Below are 21,475 nucleotides of genomic sequence, written 5' to 3'. Positions count from 1 at the left end.
CCGGGGAGGATGGACGGGGGGGTTCCAGAGCTGGCATCGGGCGGGGATTAGAAGAATGGGGGACCTGTTCATTGATGGGACGTTTGCGAGCCTAGGGGCACTAGAGGAGAAGTTTGAGATACCCCCGGGAAATGCTTTTAGATACATGCAGGTGAGGGCGTTTGTGAAGCGGCAGGTGAGGGAGTTCCCGTTGCTCCCGGCACAGGAAATTCAAGACAGGGTGATCTCGGGTGTATGGGTCGGGGAGGGCAAGGTGTCGGCAATATACCAGGAGATGAAAGAAGAGGGGGAAGCATTGGTAGAGGAGCTGAAGTGTAAATGGGAGGAGGAGCTGGGGGAGGAGATTGAGGAGAGGTTATGGGCTGATGCCCTAGGTAGGGTTAATTCCTCCTCCTCATGTGCCAGGCTCAGCCTGATACAATTTAAGGTGGTTCATAGAGCGCACTTGACAGGGGCGAGGTTGAGTAGGTTCTTTGGGGTAGAGGACAGATGTGGAAGGTGCTCAGGGAGTCCGGCGAACCATGTCCATATGTTTTGGTCATGCCCGGCATTGGAGGGATTCTGGAGAGGAGTGGCGGGAGCAATATCTCAGGTGGTGAAAGTCCGGGTCAAGCCAAGCTGGGGGCTAGCAATATTTGGAGTAGTGGACGAGCCGGGAGTGCAGGAGGCGAAAGAGGCCGGTATTCTGGCCTTTGCGTCCCTAGTAGCCCGGCGAAGGATCTTGCTAATGTGGAAGGAGGCGAAGCCTCCCAGCGTGGAGGCCTGGATAAACGACATAGCTGGGTTCATTAAGCTGGAGAGGATAAAGTTTGCCTTGAGAGGGTCTGCGCAGGGGTTCTACAGGGGGTGGCAAGCGTTCCTAGACTATCTCGCGGAGCGTTAGAGGAAGGTCGGTCAGCAGCAGCAGCAACCCGGAAGGGGGGGGGGGTTGCCTAAGGGGTGTTTGAGCAAGAGACCACATGAAAGATTTGGGAAACTGGCACGCACGGGAGAGAGCCAGTGTACAAAGCTATGTAACATATCGTTTTACCATGTATATATCTTGCTATGTGCGATTTCTTTCTATTTTGTTACGAGGGGGGGGGGGTTTATTGTTTGTAAGAGTGAAAAATTGTGTTAAAAAACTTTAATAAATACATTTTTTTTTTTAAAAGGAATGAAATTGCTCTCGGTTGCATTCTGAAAAAGTCAGCACTTGTCACGTGAGACTGTAGCAGACCAGATTCTGGAGTTATAAAGAAACTCTCTCACCACTGTGGCTATGGCACAAACTTAGAAAGCAACTTTCGCGACATTATTACAGTAGGCCGAAAGAAAATCGAAATGACAGAACGAGATAGTTGCAAGTGTTCTTTTCCTGAGCCAGCAGTGGAGATCAACGGGATTTCAGCGGGATCCAGGCTACAGCAACCAAATTCGGGTTCAGAGCCATATATTTCATTGTTACCATAGATATGCTAGACAGCAACTGTCATAATATACACCAGTATATCATGGTGCAGATACACACACACTGATGGACACACAGCAGGACCAATCAACACACACAACACCGCAGCCAATCACCAGTTAGAGCACACGCACTATAAAGACAGGGGGCATCAGAGTTCCCGTTCTTTCGGGATGCAGCCTCCTAGAAGGACAGAGCTTACAACACAGATCTTCACCATGTGCTGAGTGCATAGACTGGTTAGGACAGGCATAGGTCTTTAGTTTAATCTAACATAGTGTTAACCCACAGTGAAAGGATGTTCAACAGTTTCCAACTTAATAAAATAGTGTTGCACTATTTTAAGTGTTGGTGGCCTGTATGTGTTCCACAGATCCAGAGCACCCAACACATCATGATACCAGGAGTTGAGGGATATTAGAACTTCTCAGACCTACCTGCAAGTGATCTGCCTTCCACCAGCATACAGTCATCCTGCAAAATGGACAGCGTCCGCCCGCCGACTCCGCTCCGCATCACCGGTAACCTAGGGGCCAACTGGAAGATATTCAAACAACGCTTCCAGCTCTACCTTGAAGCCACAGACCGGGAAGATGCCTCAGACACCAGGAAGATCGCTCTCTTCCTATCCACGGCCAGGGAACATGCCATCCACATTTTCAATTCTCTCACCTTTGCTGATGAAGAAGATAAATCGAAATTCAAGACTGTCCTCCTCAAGTTTGACACTCACTGCAACATAGAGGTGTTGCTGATTTTCTCCTTGGTTCAATTGCTCTGTTTTATTACCTTTGCTCTCGAGTCGCCAGGTATCTTTATGATACCGCCGCGAGGTTCAAGTCCGAGTTATGATCAATAACCCAATACACCGATTAATAAGATGTAAATCAAAGCACATTTATTGTACACAGTAATCGCTACTCATTCACAAATTCTACGTCTAAGCTACTTCTACAACTAACAGGTCTATACTTAGCTTCGGTCTGGCACACCAGGTATGGGGAACAAATGGCCTTTCGTTCGGGTTCTGAGTCTGCGGGATTCGAAGTTGGTACGGATTGGTAGCTAGGAGCGCCTATCTCATAGCGAGCGTTGAATTAAGACTTACTTCTGTCGGGAGTCACTGCACCGGTCACAGTCAATGTTGGTTCGTGTTGCTGGGTGACCCGGGCAGGACGCAGAGGTGAAGAGGGCTGAAGAGAGAGCGATTTGAACTTGGGGCTCAATTCTTATAGTCCCCAGGGGCTTCCCGCCTTTCGGGGCGGACCCTGTACCTGGTCCCAAGTGATTGGACTTTGTCCCAATCGCTTGGTTCGATTTTCTCCAATATTGGAGCGGTTCCCTGATCGATGGGCGGTTCGGAGGTGCTCGTTCACCTCCTTTGTGTTGGCTCCTGCTGGCGCCGAGGAGTCTGGCTTTGCTTTGTGTGTCCAAAATGTTACTTATTGTTCCCGGGGATTGCTCATCAGTATGCAGAGGCTGCTACTTTGTTATGCTGATGGTCGCTGGTATCGATGTTGTCTGGCCTTTGCAGAGGTAAATACACAGCAAACCTGCAGCTGCTGGTTTCTGTCTATGTTGGCTGACTTTCCCATCAGCCTTTGCCGCTCGCCATTTTAAATCGGGAGTTGGCCAATTTAGGTGGCTACAGAGGTGCATGAAAGTTTCGAGCGCTATGTATTCCAACAGCATTTGCAGGGTAAGGATGAACCTTTCCAGTCCTTTCTCACCCACCTCCGCATACTTGCACAGTCCTGTAATTACGGGCCCACCTCCGACTCCATGATATGCAACCAGATCGTTTTCGGTGTTCAGTCGGACCCCCTACGCCAGCAGCTCCTCACGGTAAAGCAGCTCACCCTAGCGACCGCCATCGAGACCTGCGTGCTACACGAACACGCCACTAGTCGGTATTCCCACATCCAAGCGGCTGAAACGGCGCAGCAAGGTCCCCACGAGGCAGAACGGGTCCAATCGAGCAACTCCAGGGCCTCAGCCTGGATGAGGGCGGCCATTCCGCGCGCTTTTCGCGGACTCCCGCGCTTGTGCACACCAAACGAGGGGACGGCGACGTCGACGAACGTACTGAGCAGGCGCGCACCACGTACGACCGCACCGCGCATGCGCGGTGGTGCAGCGAACGAACTGACGCTACAACATGCGGCAACTGTGGCTCCGCCCACTTAAAGCGGCAATGCCCTGCCAAATCCCGACGATGCCCGAGATGTGGCAAACTTGGTCACTATGCTGCTTTATGCAGATCAGCTCAGCCTGCCAACTCATATCGCTCCAGCCAGCCTCGCAGGAGGCCATTCAGCCCACAGTCACCGAGTCCGATGCGGACCTACTAACTGTTATTGACACCGAGGACCCAAGGGTGCCTTTTCGAGTCGGTATCGTTACAAAAAACAGGGTGTCCTCGAAGCAAAGAATCCAGCCTCTATCGGACGATGAGTGGTGTGCCACCCTGGTGGCCAACCGGCCCCAAATACGATTCCGCCTGGACATTGGTGCCTCCGCCAACCTCATTGCGCGGTCTGACCTCCAACGCCTTCGTGTCAAACCAGCCGTCCTCCCATCAGCCTGCCAGCTATTAGATTATAATGGCAATGCCATTGCTGCCAGCGGCTCGTGCCAACTTGAAGTGATGCACAGGTCACACAAAGCCATCCTTCCCTTTGAAATTGTGGGCTCCTCGAAAGCCTCCCTGCTTGGCGCGCAGGCATGCAAGCTGTTGAACCTAGTTCAAAGAGTTCACTCTCTCTCTCCTGCTGACGCATCTGCCTTTCAGGACACCGACTTCAGGGTGCAGCTCAACGCCATTATCAACCAGTACCACGACGTCTTCGAGGGCATGGGCACGCTCCCATACACCTACAAGATTTCATTAAAACCGATTGTATATATAAATGATTTGGAGGAAAATGTAACTGGTCTGATTAGTAAGTTTGCAGACGACACAAAGGTTGGTGGAATTGCGGATAGCGATGAGGACTGTCTGAGGATACAGCAGGATTTAGATTGTCTGGAGACTTGGGCGGAGAGATGGCAGATGGAGTTTAACCTGGACAAATGTGAGGTAATGCATTTTGGAAGGGCTAATGCAGGTAGGGAATATACAGTGAATGGTAGAACCCTCAAGAGTATTGAAAGTCAAAGAGATCTAGGAGTACAGGTCCACAGGTCATTGAAAGGGGCTACACAGGTGGAGAAGGTAGTCAAGAAGGCATACGGCATGCTTGCCTTCATTGGCCGGGGCATTGAGTATAAGAATTGGCAAGTCATGTTGCAGCTGTATAGAACCTTAGTTAGGCCACACTTGGAGTATAGTGTTCAATTCTGGTCGCCACACTACCAGAAGGATGTGGAGGCTTTAGAGAGGGTGCAGAAGAGATTTACCAGAATGTTGCCTGGTATGGAGGGCATAAGCTATGAGGAGCGATTGAATAAACTCGGTTTGTTCTCACTGGAACGAAGGAGGTTGAGGGGCGACCTGATAGAGGTATACAAAATTATGAGGGGCATAGACAGAGTGGATAGTCAGAGGCTTTTCCCCAGGGTAGAGGGGTCAATTACTAGGGGGCATAGGTTTAAGGTGAGAGGGGCAAAGTTTAGAGTAGATGTACGAGGCAAGTTTTTTACGCAGAGGGTAGTGGGTGCCTGGAACTCACTACCGGAGGAGGTAGTGGAGGCAGGGACGATAGGGACATTTAAGGGGCATCTTGACAAATATATGAATAGGATGGGAATAGAAGGATACGGACCCAGGAAGTGTAGAAGATTGTAGTTTAGTCGGGCAGTATGGTCGGCACGGGCTTGGAGGGCCGAAGGGCCTGTTCCTGTGCTGTACATTTCTTTGTTCTTTGTTTGTTTCTTTGAATGCCACACCTGTGGTGCACGCACCTCGCAGGGTCCCAGCACCACTTAAGGACCGCCTCAAGCAGCAGCTGCAGGACCTCCAGAACCAAGGAGTGATTTCCAAAGTCACGGAACCGACCGACTGGGTCAGTTCCATGGTATGTGTAAAAAAGTCTTCCGCCGAATTGAGAATTTGCATTGATCCCAAGTATCTAAATCGCAATATCATGAGGGAGCATTATCCAATTCCCAAGCGCGAAGAGCTCACATGTGAGATGGCTCGCGCCAAGATCTTCACCAAACTCGACGCCTCAAAAGGATTCTGGCAAATCCAGCTCGATAAATCCAGCAGGAAACTTTGCACAATTAATACCCCCTTTGGCAGATATTGTTACAACAGGATGCCGTTTGGGATTATATCTGCATCATAAGTGTTCCATAGGATTATGGAACAAATGATGGAAGGCATTGAAGGTGTTCGCGTCAATGTCGATGACATAATCATTTGGTCCACCACCCCTCAGGAGCATGTTAGTCGCCTCCAGCGCGTATTCAGACGTATACATGAGCATGGCCTCCGCCTCAACAGGGCCAAATGCTCTTTTGGTCAGACGGAACTCAAGTTCCTCGGGGACCACATCTCCCAATTCGGTGTGCAGCCGGATGCGGACAAGGTAGCTGCCATCACACCTATGGAAACACCAGAGGACAAGAAGGCTGTCCTCAGATTTCTGGGCATGGTCAATTTTTTTTAGGGAAATTTATCCCTAACCTTGCCTCTCATACCACAGCTCTCAGGAACCTGGTCAGAAAGACGACAGACTTCCAATGGCTCCCTGCCCACGAGCGCGAATGGAGAGAACTCAAAACAAAACTGACCACGGCCCCAGTCTTAGCTTTCTTTGATCCAGCAAAGGAGACCAAAATTTCGACAGATGCCAGTCAATCCGGCATTGGGGCAGTGCTCCTTCAACGTGATCAGGCCTCATCATGGGCCCCCGTTGCACATACATCATGTGCGATGACCCCCACGGAGCAACGCTACGCGCAGATAGAAAAGGAGTGCCTGGGCCTTCTGACCAGTGTGGTTAAGTTTCACAATTATGTCTACGGACTTCCTCAATTCACCGTCGAGACCGACCATCACCCCCTGGTCAATATAATACAGAAAGACTTGAACGACATGACGCCTCGCCTGCAGCATATTCTTCTCAAGCTCCGGCGATATGACTTCCAGCTGGTATACACCCCAGGCAAAGACCTCATCATTGCTGACGCTCTCTCCAGGACAGTCAACACTCCATGTGACCCAGCGGGATTTGTCTGCCAGGTTGATGCCCATTTGCGGCCTCCAATCTACCTGCCACGGATGAACGCCACGTCCAAATACACCGCGAGACGGCGGCTGACCCCTTGCTACAGCGCGTCATGCGCCACCTAACGGACGGGTGGCTCAAGGACCAATGCCCTCAATTCTAAAATGTCAGAGATGATCTGGCGGTAGACGGGGTTCTTCTAAAACTGGACCGCATTGTCATCCTGCATAGCATGCACCAGCCTCTCCTGGAACATCCACACCAAGGTGGCCCTTGTGTAGAAAAGTGCCGCCAACGGGCCTGAGAGGCAGTGTACTGGCCCGGCATTAATGAGGACATAGCCAACACAGTGCTCAACTGCCCCACTTGTCAGCGCTTCCAGCCTGCCCAACCACATGAGACCCTGCAGCCCCATGAGTTGATCACGTCACCATAGACCAAAGTGGGCATCGACCTGTTCCACGCGCTGGGTAGAGACTATGTCCTGATCGTAGACTACTTTTTGAATTACCCAGAGTTGATACGGTTGCATGACATCACCTCGTCTGCAGTCATTCGTGCATGTAAAGAAACCTTTGCTCGATACGGCATCCCGCTCACGGTTATGTCGGACAATGGCCCCTGCTTCGCCAGCCAGGAATGGTCCAACTTTGCCAGGCGGTACAATTTTGCCATGTGACATCCAGTCCACTGTACCCCCAATCCAACGGCAAAGCGGAGAAGGGAGTACATATAGTCAAACGCTCCTATGCAAGGCTGCCGATGTTGGGTCCGATTTCTACCTTGCCTTGTTGGCCTATCGCTCTGCCCCACTGTCCACTGGCCTGTTGCCAGCCCAGTTACTCATGGGTTGTATCCTGAGGACGACGGTGCCGTCCATCCATGTCCCAGACCTCGAACACTTTCCGGTCCTTTGCCGGATGCAGCTGTCTCGTGCACAGCACATGGCGGCTCATGACTCCAATGCAGCTGATCGCCCTGCTCTGGCTCCAGATGACAACGTCCGCGTCCATCTTCCGGATGGTGGCTGGTCTGCAACTGCTGTTGTCCTTCGGCAGATGGCCCCCCCGCTCGTTCCTGGTTCGTCCACCAGATGGCTCTGTTCTGCGCCTCACCCCCCCCCTGCTGACGTTGCCACGGACTAAGCAGAGCTAGCTCCCTGTCACTCTGCATCCCCCGACTCTGACGCAGTCCAGCCCGCTCCTGAACTGGCGGCTCTCGACCCACCCTTGAGGCGGTCAACCAGAATTCGTCACCCACCTCAGAGACTTAATTTATGAACTTTGCGGACTTATAGACTCTCTGAATTGTTTCGTTGCTTTGTTTGATCATTTCCCTGGTTTGTATATCGTGTTGATCTGGTTATTCTTGTTGCATACTGCTTCTCTGCACCAGGCACCTTCCCATGTAAATAGCTTAGTTCTCATGGACGTAGTCCTGTAAATATGTCTTCGCACCCCACACGTAGTTAGGAACATTCTCACCATACATTATTTATTGCCACACACATACATTCTTTTATAAAAGGGGGGGGGATGTCATAATATACACCAGTATATCATGGTGCAGATACACACACACTGATGGACACACAGCAAGACCAATCAACACACACAACACCGCAGCCAATCACCAGTTAGAGCACACTCACTATAAAGACAGGGGGCATCAGAGTTCCCGCTCTTTCGGGATGCAGCCTCCTAGAAGGACAGAGCTTACAGCACAGATCTTCACCATGTGCTGAGTGCATAGACTGGTTAGGATAGGCATAGGTCTTTAGTTTAATCTAACATCGTGGTAACCCACAGTGAAAGTATGTTCAACAGTTTCTAACTTAATAAAATAGTGTTGCACTATTTTAAGTGTTGGTGGCCTGTATGTGTTCCATGGATCCAGAGCACCCAACACATCATCAACCAGTCAAACCGCTATACCTGCGAGAAAGTCAGTCATATTAAGAGAGCATGCACGAGTAGAGGAAACTGTAATGTTCTAGGTCGCAGCAAAGCTGCGGGGCAGCACGGTAGCACAAGTGGATAGCACTGTGGCTTCACAGCGCCAGGGTCCCAGGTTCGATTCCCTGCTGGGTCACTGTCTGTGCAGAGTTTGCACGTTCTCCCAGTGTCTGGTGCTCCAATTTCCTCCCACAGTCCAAAGATGTGCAGGTTAGGTGTATTGGCCATGATAAATTGCCCTTAGTGGCCAAAAAAGGTTAGGAGGGGTTTTTGAGTTACGGAGATAGGGTGGAAGTGAGTTCAAGAGCATTAGATAGATATGGATATAGAAGCTGATATTATCAAGAGTTGTACTCCAGTCAGAAAACAAGAAAAATAGCACGCGAAATATTAGAACAGGAGGGCTGAAAATAAAATTCCACCGCTTGCAGTAGAAATGAAAGTCAGACATTCACAACTTACTTTCATCAGTGATATAGCTACAGGTGTCTATTATTACAGGAGAGTACAAGAATCCCCTAGTCACATTCCCTTATGCAAAACTGGTGTGATGCTGCCTAGTTATTTCAATAACAATGCTGCAATTTTAAGTCACTTTAGTGTTAGATGGAATGTGATGGTACCTTGTATTACTCGCCATTGGTAGGAGGGAACAAAGTTTCCTCAATGGGAAGAAATTGGCTGAAGCATATATCATTAGAGAGGGCTAGCTTATTCACAGTAGCAATCACTAAGAGTATGCCTGACATTGAGGGAGTGCTATGAGAGCAAAGAGCAGCAATGATGAAATTAGGTATCATAAGGCTGAAGACACCACCCAGGACAAAGCAGCTCGCTTGATTGGCGCTCCATCTACCACCTTCAACATTCACTCCTTCAACCATCGACACATAGTGGCAGCAGTGTGTACCATCTACAAGATGCACTGCAGCAACTCACCAATGTTCCTTTGTCAGCACCTTCCAAGCCTGCGACTTCTACCACCTAGAAGAACAAGAGCAGCAGATGCATGCGAACATCACCACCTGCAAGTTCCCTTTCAAGCCACACACCACCCTGACTTGGAAATCTAATGGCGTTCTTTCACTGTCGCTGCGTCCAAAATACTGGGACTCCCATCCTATTAGTACTGTGAGTCTTCCTACAACACATGGGCTGCAGCGGTTCAATAAGGCAGCTCGCCATTACTTTCTTAAAAGCAATTAGACATGGGCAATAAATGCTGCCCAAACTAGCGATGCTCAAATTCCATGAACAAATCTTTTCAAAAGTTCCATGGTCAAATACAAAAAACTGGAAATGAGTATGATTTCTTTGAAGTGGAATGGAAAGAGTACTTTGTTTTGGTCGATAACTATAGCAAATGGATAAATGTTGCGCCTGTGCCCAATACCTTAAATGCCAAAATTATTGACACTTTTCAATGTTGATGAGCATTTTGAGTTACCGGAGATGTTGGTGTCAGATAATAGTCCACAATTTATGCCAGAAGAGTTGGAAATGTTCCTGATTTTTAAAAAACATTTTTATTGAAGATTTTCCATTTATGATAAATTTATAACAAACTAACTTCACAAACAACAGGTGTAACACTCAACAATATAGCAAATACACAACCAACAATATGAATCCCATTCAAAAGAAAAAGAAAACCCTTTCTCACCCATAACCTAAACCCGCCCCCCCCGCAACAACTGACGGTGACTAGGAACTGAATAGCTGCCATCTCAGGGAGAATCCTTCAACCGACCCAATGACAGGGTACTTTACATCCTACAGATATTAAAATTCTATTCGGTCACCCAACCAGACCAAGGCTCTGGACAGAGTGGCAGACCTCCACCCAGCAGAACTCGCCTCTGGACTATCAACGAAGCAAAGACGAGGACGTTTGCCTTCACCCCCATTCGTCACCCCTAAAATGGTCACCAAGGTACAGGCTCCAGATCAATGCTAACAACCGCTGACGTGGCACTACAGAAGGAGATCCAAAAGCTTACCAGCTTGGGACACGACCAGACCATATGAGTGTGGTAGGCCAGTCCCCAGGAACACCGCTCATATTTGTCTTCTACCCTGGAAAGAAACCACTCATACGAGCCTTAGCCAGGTGAACCCCACAGAAAATAGAAGCAGGAGGAGGCCATTTGGCCCTTCAAGTCTGCTCCGCCGTTCATTATGATCATGGCTGATCATCAAGTTCAATACCCTGATACTGCCAAATCATTAATATATAATATGAACAGTTGGGGTCTCAACACAGATCCCTGCAGTACCCCACTAGTCACTGCCTGCCAATCAGGAAAAGATCCATTTATTTCAACTTTTTGCTTCCTATCTGCTAACCAGCTTTTTATCCATCAAGACACTACTCGTAATCCGATGCGCTTTACATTTACATATTAATCTTCTATGTGAGACTGTGTCGAAAGTCTTCTGAAAGTCTAAGCAACGACATGGATCCATGCTGAAAATGTTGGATAAATTGCTTCCATATCCTTAGAGTGGACACCACCACCGGGTTTGAAGAATACCTTGCCAGAGAAAACAGCAGCATGGCCATTACCAATGCACCTAAATTAGAGCCCCTACAAAAACTGCATTCAACTGTCCCCATATGGGACTCGATCACTGAACCAACCTAACGTTCTCAATATTGGCCACCCAATAGCAGAAAAGCAAACTGGACAACACTAGACCTCCCAACTGTCTGTCCATCTGTAGAAATGCCCTAAAAATCTTAGGGGTCTTACCTGCCCATATAAAGAAGTTACCAACTTATTAGCCTTAACAAAAAATGATTTAGGGAGAAAAGTGGGCAGACACTGAAAAAGAAACAAAAACTTCAGAAGGATATTCATTTTAATAGATTGCCCGCTAAGGACAAGGGAAGGTTGCAAGTCAGACTTAACCTTGCTCACCAGATTAGCGTAGTTCAATTTATGGAGCAGGGCCCAAAAATGGCCACCCGGATACCCAGATACCGAAAGCTAGATCTGGCAAGACAAAAACGTAACACCCCCAGATTGGCTCCCATCCCCAGGGGATTAACTGGAAAGTATCCGCCCTTCTCCAGATTCAACTTGTACCCAGAGAAGGACCAAAGCTCCTCGTGGAGAAGATCTCAAAGCTCCTCGTGGAGAAGATCTCACAGCTCCTAGTGGAGAAGATCTCATGGCAATGGCCAATGGTTCAAATGCTAAAGCAAACAGGAAGGTGAAGTGGTGTCCATGTTCCCCTGTTCAAGATGAAGTACCCCGAGCTCAAGGCATTAGTATGGATGTTAGCCGTGGGGACCCTATACAATAACTAAACACACAAAATAAACTTTACCCCAGGCCAAACCTCACAAGGATCTCAAAAGGTACCTCAAATCCACCTTGTCAGATGTTTTCTCATCATTCATGGAAACAATCACCTCCAGCCCAGGCACGGGAGATGAAGAAAGAACAATATTCAACAGCCGCCAAATATTGGCCGACAATTGCTGACCCTTAACGAAGCTTGCCTGGTCTTCCGTAACCACCTCCATGAGACAGGGCACCACCTGCAACGCCAACACTTTGGCAAGTAGCTTGGCATCAACGTTCAATAGTGATATGGGTCGATATGACCCCACATTCCGTGGGTCCTTGTCCTTCTTCAGTAGAGAGATAAAAGTCTGTGAAAGTGTAGCGGACAAAGCACCCCGGGACAAGGAGTCATTGAACATGTCCACCATTAAAGGGGCAACTGACCTGCAAACTTCTTATAAAACTCAGTAGAAAAGCCATCAGGGCCGGGAGCTTTACCTGTTTGCATCAACCCAATACCGGTTAGTATCTCTTCAGGGTTTAACAGGGTCTCCAATTCCTTCCGTCTCTCTCTCCACCACTGGAAAGGATAATCCACCTCCGAATATTGACATGCCTCAGTTCTGACCTCTAGAGACTCTAAAATGCCGCAAAAGCTGCATTAACTTTACCCGGGGTGGAGGCCGAGCTCCACTCGAATCCCTAATCTGTATGATCTCCCAGGAAGCCGCCTGCCACCTCAGCTGATGGGCGGGATGGCCGGCAGTAGACATGCGCCTGCAAAATCCTTTATCCGCTAACAGCGCTGCATCCAGGCTCCCAGGTGGACGCTGAGTAGGGCCCGACTCCAAAACCAAGTCCACCAAATACAAAGCATAGTCCAAAATTACTATAGCCCAGTACTCTGGCCTTCGTCACTCAAGGGATCAAGGTCTACCCACCAGAAAAAAGAACATTCCAACTTAGAATCAATTACACAGTAAACCTCGGGCGGCACGATGGCGCAGTGGTTAGCACTGCTGCCTACGCCGATGAGGACCCGGGTACGATCCCGGCCCAGGGTCACTGTCCGTGTGGAGTTTGCACATTCTCCCAGTGTCTGCATGGGTTTCATACCCACAACCCAAAGATGTGCAGGGTAGGTGGATTGGCCATGCTAAATTGCCCCATAATTGGAAAAAAAAATGATTGGGTACTCTAAATTTACAAAAGAGAAAACAAAGTACACAGTAAACCTCCTCCAAAAGCCAGTTGAAGCATGTCCAGATCAGGAATGGAAGCCAACAGCTTCATAATAAATGCCCATCATCCCAATTTGGCACGTAGACATTGAACAATACCACCAATGTGTCTGCCAAAAACCCGCTGACCATCACGTATCTGTCGTAAGGATCCGCCACAGTCCTGGCAGCCAACAAAAAGAACCCATTTGTTAATCAAAATTGTCGCCCCCCAAGGCCCTACCATCGAAGTCCGACTAAAATACCTTCCAAAATAAAATCTGGTCTGATCCCTTACCCACAAATGAGCTTCCTGCAGAAACACATCAGCGCTCAGATTCTTTAGGTGAGCAAATACTCTCGACATTTTTCACTGGGCCATCCAACTCTCACATTCCAGGTGATCGATCGAATCGGGGGCCTCCCAAATACATTCATCTCAGAGTCAGTCATTTCCACCGAAAGGGATCATCAAACAGAGAGCACACAGTCCACCCCTCTTCCCCGAACAAAACCCGTTTTTTTTTTTTATTCATGGCACGTGGCAGCATTTATTGTCCATTACTCTTGAGAGGGTAAGAGTCAACCACATTGCTGTGGGTCTGGAGTCATGTAGGCCAGACCAGGTAATGAGGGCAGAGTTCCTTCCCTGAAGGACATTAATGAACTAGATGTTTTGGGTTTTTTTTAAACAAAAGTCATCATTAGACTTTTAATTCAGATTTTTATTGAATTCAAATTATCTGCAGTGGTGGGATTTGAACCTGGATCCCCAGAGCATTACTCTGGGTCTCTGGTTTACTAGTCTCGTGAAAATACCACTACTCCACAGCCTCCCCTTAGTGACTCATGAAGGACACCTAGGTGCTTTTGGATATCAACTTTCCCAATCTCTCATCATTTAAGAAATACTCTGTATTTCTGTTTTTCCTACAAAAGTGGATAACCTCACATTTCCCACATTGTTTTCAATCTGCCAAATGTTTTGCCCACTCATTTAGCCTCTCCAAATCCCCTTGAAACATCTTTGCATCCTCCTCAGAACTCACTTTTCCACCTAGTTTTGGCTCATGTGCAAGCTTTGAAATATTACATTTAATCCCCAGTCCATATGTTGATCAAAGTCCCCCTGATTAGTGTATTTCCCTTGTTAGACTCACTTCGAACTTCTTGATATATACTGTGATTTACATTACTGCTGCTGAATGGTGGCCGATAAATAACTCCCAATGTTTTCTTCCCCTTGCTGCTTCTTAGTTCCACCCAAACTGGTTCTACTTCTTTATCTTCAGAAGGAAAATCATCTCTCACTAATGCCCTCTTTAATTGGCAGAGCTACCCACCACCTTTTCACAGCTTCCGGTCCTTCCTGAAGCAGCACGGTAGCATTGTGGATAGCACAATTGCATCACAGCTCCAGGGTCCCAGGTTCGATTCCGGCTTGGGTCACTGTCTGTGCGGAGTCTGCACATCCTCCCCGTGTGCGCGTGGGTTTCCTCCGGGTGCTCCGGTTTCCTCCCACAGTCCAAAGATGTGCAGGTTAGGTGGATTGGCCATGATAAATTGCCCTTAGTGTCCAAAATTTCCCTTAGTATTGGGTGGGGTTACTGGGTTATGGGGATAGGGTGGAGGTGTTGACCTTGGGTAAGGTGCTCTTTCCAAGAGCCGGTGCAGACTCGATGGGCCGAATGGCCTCCTTCTGCACTGTAAATTCTATCTATGTAAATTCTATGAATGTCATATATCCATGGATATTCAGGTCCCAGCTTTGGTTTCCTTGTAGCCATGTCTCTATGATGGCTATCAGGTCATACATATGAATTTCAACTTGAGCCACACTTCATCTGTTTATTACAAATGCTGTGTACACTCAGAGAGTCCTTAACTCAGTTTTTCTTTTAAATTGTTTTTGTAAACTCTCACCCTACTATTATGGATCAGGGTTTAGAAAATTCCGAAGTATATCATGGAGTTTACTTGACCTACAACTTTTAATAGATTTTGGTTATGAGGAGCATAAGGGGCTACTTTCCAGGCGTTATGCAACAGAGACCTTAAGTATTTTTAAACAAAACAATGTTTATTCTATGAATTCAGTTAACATTTTATAAACACACAGCAAACACCTTAGCAACTACCAACACAAATCCCCCCCCCCCCCCCCCCAGATACAGTACTCTACAGGTAACCCTTAATAACTTTCCTAACAACATCCATAAGCCAAACATCCTTTTTCTACAAAAACAGTAGGTTTGAATTGAAAAACAGGTATTACTTTGAAGTTATCAAGTGGTCTGGAGACATTCTTTCCATACTCTGATTATCATTACCTTGATTGCCACCTTGCTCTATTGCCTGGTCATTTCCATTTAATTTACCCAATCTTCCCCTACATGACAATGTTCTGTTCCCTTATGGAAGAGCCCCACATCTACAAGAAGGTTGTTCATCTTACAAGTTAGTACGTAAACATGTTCCAAGCATAGCATTTAGTTTGCTTTAGCCTGACATCAATAGAAAAGAGAAAAGCAAGACAAAGTAATGATGAGTCATGTGGCACCAGATCTGAAACTTGAGTGTTCAGTGGTCAGAAAATCATGGCGAAAAACCACCAAGGTAATAGGAGGAGCATGTGCTTGAAGTTGCAGTAAAGAGACAGAGTGCATTCATATATCTAGTGAAGATAGGAGGAACTCAGTCAATGTCACCTAGATCATTTACTTGAAGGAGGATGGCTGATGAAAGGAGAGCATGATCACCTTCCTGTAGTCCTAACTGAACTTACTGTCCAGTGAAACTCATGAAGAAACCGGAGGTTTTCTGCTATCACAGAATCCATCAATCAAGCAAAATGAGGGGAGGTTATTGATTAAGTCCAATCAATCAACATCAGTCCCAGACATTAAGAGGAGTTGGCAGTCAAAGTCAAAGTTCAGGTTTGACGCAGTCAGAGATATTGAGGGAACAGAGTCAAGTTAATGGAAATGGAAAGCATAAACCAGACAGAAAAAAAAAGTAAAATAGATTAATTGAAAGTATGCACGAAGCAAGATGTAAAAAGTTGTTATTGTTATTGCTTCTAGTCAAATAATGATTTATTTTGTTAAACAGAATACTGATTTTAAACATTTAACCCCCCCCCCAGCTATTCACAATCATTTGGATTCAATGAATTTGCGTGTGGGAACTAAACATAACATTTCCACGTTTGCTAATGACAGATTAGGTGGAAGTTGTGAGAAGGATAGAAAGACGCTTCAAGGGGATTTGGAGAGGCTAAGTGAGTGGACAAGAAAATAGCAGATGGAACATGATGTGGAAAAATGTGAAGTTATTCATTTTAGTCGGAAAAACAGAAATGCAGGATATTTCTTCAATGGTGAGAGATTGGGAAGTGTTCATGCCTAAAGGAACCTGGGTGCCCTTGTTCATGAGTCACTGAAAGCCACGCAGGTGCAGCAAGCAATTAAGAAAGCAAGTGGCATGTTGGCGATTTGAGTACAGGAATAAAGATATCTTGCTGCAATTGTTCAGAGCCTTAGTGAGACTGCACCTGGAATACTGCGTACAATTTTGATCCTTTTTTAGGTGAGAAGCCACTGGCCATGAAGGAATGCAACAACGGCTGGTGTTCTCCTTGAAGCTAGATCCACAAGCAGTCAGGCAAAATCAACTACATTGGGCTACACGCCATGTCCAAAGGGCAAAAACCATCTCCCCCACAATGTCCTGTTTTCTCAACTCTCAAATGGTCAGCATTCCAGGGGAGAACAGAGAAAATTCTTCAAAGACACTCAAACTCCCCTTGAAGTGGTCGGTTTAGGGGCTGGTTTAACACAGTGGGCTAAACAGCTGGCTTGTAATGCAGAACAATGCCAGCAGCTGGGGTTCAATTCCCGTACCGGCCTCCCCAAACAGGCGCCGGAATGTGGCGACTAGGGGTTTTTCACAGTAACTTCATTGAAGCCTACTTGTGACAATAAGCGATTATTAAGTGCAGCAGCATTCGCCTTACTGACTGGAAGGAGCTGGTTACCAACCATTCAAAATGGTGACAACTTGTCCATCAAACTGCATCACACTTCGACTCCAAACGCCTTCACGATGAGAAGCGGCGGCAGTGGCAAAGGGAAGAAAAGGAAGCAAATTCTGCATTCAGGTTCCCACCACCTCGTGGGACCTCCAGCCCCACGTGCCCAGAGATCTGTAGATTGAGAATTGGCCTGTTCAATCACATGTAAAATCATGGCTGAAATTCGTAACCCTGAGTAGATGTCATCTTGAATCGAGGGACAGACGACAATTGAATGTTGTTTGCATCACTTGCCATCACAAATTGTATTTGTTTCTGCATCAATTATTTTTCAAAGTCTTTGGAAAACACAAGTCCTGATCCCATGCATGTTTACATTCATAACAAAGAGTACTCTCCAAACTAAGTAATTCAAGAAATTGTTAACTCAGTTCAATTGACTGTTCACTTTTCCTTGAAAACAAAAACCATCCTTGGATTATCAAAAACAAACATACCTTCTTTCAAAGCTTTATCCATGTTGTGCGAAAGGACCACTCTTCGGGTTTGCACAGATTCAGATGAATTGCCTGACAGATGGCCCTGAAATTAAATATTTAAGTATCATGAACTTATTTGTTCAGAGAATAAGTACCATTCGATTTGATGTTGTTTTTCTTTTAGAAGAAAAAAAAGCTACAGATTGTTTCACTGAGTTGCCAACTTTGGCTGAAACCCACAATCTTAATTATGACATCCTGCATCCTATTAACCCATTCCCAGCATTAGTCCCAACATATCCAAGCTCATGGTACACTAATTGTATAAGATTTGGAAAGCCAAAAGTCTCAATAGGATGATCTGTGACACAGTCTTTCCACATACCTCACCCGCAAACTATATTGCTTTGAAGTAACAAACAGGTGGTTTTTTTTAAATGTTCCTGGGCTACTTGTACCAGCCTCCTAGAAATTTATCTTCAAGTCCTGGAGGATTAGCAACCCTTGTTCTTGCTGAGTGATCATGATATCCAACAAGTATCTGACAGGGCTTGGATAAGGATATTATTAGAACCACTCTTATCCGTTGGCAGGGGCTCCTGGATTAGAAGATGTGAACCATTATTGTGTTTCTGGTCAACAGAAACCCCATGGAATGCAGAGCAATATATGCCTTGGGGAAGATGGATTCTCAGATTTCCCAGTAAACTTGGACTTGAAGAACCACAATAAATAAGATCCCTCAGTTTTAACAGGGTGCTGCTGAAATTATTTTCATTGCACAAAGATATGGAATTTAGACTTGAACTTGAAAGTGCAATTTTAAAATTACTTTTAGCGATGAGGCCAGCATTTATTGCCCATCTCTAATGATTCTAGAATTGGTGGAATCAAAAGGTCAACACATTACATGCAGAACTTCATATAGAATGCGGAACAGAAAGTCATTACAGATTAAATCACTTGACCAATATGCAAAAGACCTGGAGAATATAAAGAAGTCAGGAACAAACAAGGCCATTCAGCCCATTTATCTCATCACGTCAATGTGTACAATGTGAAATTACGTCTCATATTGCCAAGACAGTTCCCAAACTTCCATTAATTAGAGATCTATTTTTTAATGTTCAAACAGATTTCTTCTCATTAAATTCAAAGATATTGGAGACCGTTAGTGTCATCAGTAGCACCTTGTTTTGACTGCTGTCGCATTGTTACAACCATGAGGATGGCTCTCCCCCAGCTTTGCCAAACCTACAATAAATGGATCCTCCACATCAGTCAGAGCTGAGACTGATCATTTACGAAATTAAGCCCACAACTCCCATGTTAAATTCAGTACACCAATCCGGTCAGGTTAATTCTGTCAAGAAAAAATAATCTATTATTTTGGTAACTGGCCACATAATTCAGGCAGACTACCGAATTCATATTAGTGAGGGGTCTGAATTGAATATAGAGGTTTAAAATTTTTATTTCTGCTATCCAATTTTTTCTATTGCTATCAAACAATGTTAGGTTTAGAAATAGATTTAGCCCAACTATCCACGTGAATGATTGACACAAGGAAATACTTGCATTTATACAGCACCTTTCATCAACTCAGTGTTCCAAAGCACCAGATCATTTTTTTGACAGTGATGTTGTTTTGAAGGATAAATATTGACCGGCACCTCAGGAGAACTCGTCTGCTCTCCTTCAAAATCGAGCTGTGGAAATGTTTATGTCCACCCGAGTAAGGCAGAAGCTTTGATTTAAGATCTGAAAGACAGTGCCTTTGAAAGTGCAGCACTCCCTCAATGCTCTACTGGAGTGTCAGCCTAGATTTTGAGCTCAATCCTCTGGAGTGGAAACTTTCTGATTTACGAGACTGGACTAGTAACCAAGCCAAGGCACCCAAAAATCACACGGTTGCCAAAGTTAAGATTACACACCAGCAATCAAATTCTTTTATTTTTCCATGATAAAAACCTGATCTGCTCGTCAGGATATACTACTATTATATCCATTCTTATTTGTTGAAAGAAGATAGGATAATGAAACCATTTAGTGAGGTGGGGGTGGGGGCGGGGTGGAAACATACATGTGCAAATTAAAGTGAATTTTGCTGATAGCACTGAAACCAAATCACCCCAAATAAAGAGGGTAAGAATGGAACCAAATTGCAATTGTTTGGACTCACAACTATTGTTATAACCCGCATGAGACCTACGGGGATGGACCAATTAGCCTCCCCGTGAGCCTCGTAGAATACGAGCTTCCTCGCTGAGGGGCGGGAGCCCATCAGCAGAGTAATGGACTGTTGTAAAACCCGGCCCAGATGGGAGCGGAGCAGCTGTAGTCCCGGCTGGGATCTGGAATGCACTGTGTGTATAGCTTACTTTGTAATAAAATAAGCTTCTTTATGCTTCTCATTTTGGGCCCCTCTGTGGCCACTAAAACTACTTTTGCCATCTGAAAGTGGTGAATCACATAGGGGCAATTCACAATAAAATGTAAGAGGTAAAAATTGACAGAAAGTCAATGTTTCTTTATGACCACAAGAAGGTGATCATGAAAATAAAATTGCAGCACATTGCTCTAACATTTCATTTCCCAAATGGTTCAGAACAGAGTGTTCCTTAGTTAAATAATTCAGTCATTTACATTGTTCCCAGTTCTCTTCACTTCAATGATGCAGCATGCCATTGAGAAATTACAATTTGGAAAGACCACTAATATAAATGAAAATCAAGGTTTGCTCAGTGCAAATTAATAGCTCAGCATTTTAATAAATATGCCGCATTATATTTTACAAAAAATTGTAGAATCCCTACATTGCTGAAGGAGGCCATTCAGCCCATCGGGTCTGCACCCTTCCTAGGCCCACTCCGCCACCCTATTCCTGTAACCCCCCCCATTGATCATGGCCAATGTACCTAACCTACACATCTTTGGACTGCAAGGGGAACCCAGGACACCTGGCGGAAACCCAGAAACGCAGGGAGAACATGAAAACTCCACACAGACACCCAAGGCCGGAATCGAACCCGGGTCCCGGATGCTGGAACGTAGCAGTGCTAACCACTGTGCCAACGTCAAACTGCAGATCCCAACTGCGTTGCCATGGTTTTAGGTTCAGTATCCACACTGGTAACCTTGTCAGAAGCTTAATATAAAGCGCTTCTGGGCAGCACTTGCTGAAAAACAAGCTCTCCCTTTGAATACTGTGGCTCAGTTGTAGGTGATATTACAGAGCTGTGTGTTCTTTTGATTCTCATGCTGAGCTCTCACCCTCAGTCAGCCCAACAACTAAAGGAAAACACTGGGAAAAAGGCAACATAGTCAAATAAATTGAGCAAGTCAACTCAGGCCATTTCTCCAGCTGATTATGGCACAGCAGTCAGAGCTTGAAAGCAGCTTGACTCGCTACACTTTTGTCAGATAATAGCTTGTGGCACAGGAAGTGGGAAGATAATACTAAATCAAATCAAGTCTTCCTAAATGCAATGATAAAAGCAAGCTACAAGGACACCGTTTATTTTACTCGCGCACACACACAGACGCACGCACACACACACACACACACACACACACACACACACACACACACACAGAGCCAAACCTGGACTGCTGCAGATGTTTCTTAAAAAGGTAAACATGCCTATGCAGTACAGAAGCCACCACGCCTGCAGAACACATCCCGGCAGCTCCTGCTGAAACTATAAACGCAGCCTCTGGCTTGAAATCCTCTATGCATTATATTTATCACAGAGAAAGTTGTGTACAATTATGACTGTCCATGAACTGAAGACGAGTTGGATTTATACACCAGCTTATTGTCGCGCAGCACATCAAATGCTCTGAAGTGATTTCTATTGTGCAGGCAAAT

At 46.1% G+C, this 21,475-nt stretch overlaps 1 protein-coding gene across 4 annotated transcripts in view; it reads right to left on the bottom strand.

Annotated features, from left to right (window-relative positions):
* The window catches only part of snx25 (sorting nexin 25), a 369,244-nt gene that overhangs the window by 303,943 nt on the left and 43,826 nt on the right, over nt 1-21,475 (bottom strand). For 3 of the 4 annotated variants that reach the window (XM_072515885.1, XM_072515884.1, XM_072515886.1), the window contains one exon: nt 17,623-17,707. In XM_072515885.1, coding sequence (XP_072371986.1) covers nt 17,623-17,707 — 85 coding nt within the window. Of the gene's footprint in view, nt 1-9,518; nt 9,538-17,622; nt 17,708-21,475 lie in introns of those variants that run through there. The other variant, XM_072515888.1, reaches the window with a different exon arrangement.

This window comes from Scyliorhinus torazame, chromosome 9 (genome assembly GCF_047496885.1).
Source record: "Scyliorhinus torazame isolate Kashiwa2021f chromosome 9, sScyTor2.1, whole genome shotgun sequence".
In the NCBI taxonomy this organism is placed as follows: Eukaryota; Metazoa; Chordata; class Chondrichthyes; order Carcharhiniformes; family Scyliorhinidae; genus Scyliorhinus; species Scyliorhinus torazame.
This window is presented reverse-complemented; position numbering and strand designations above follow the sequence as displayed.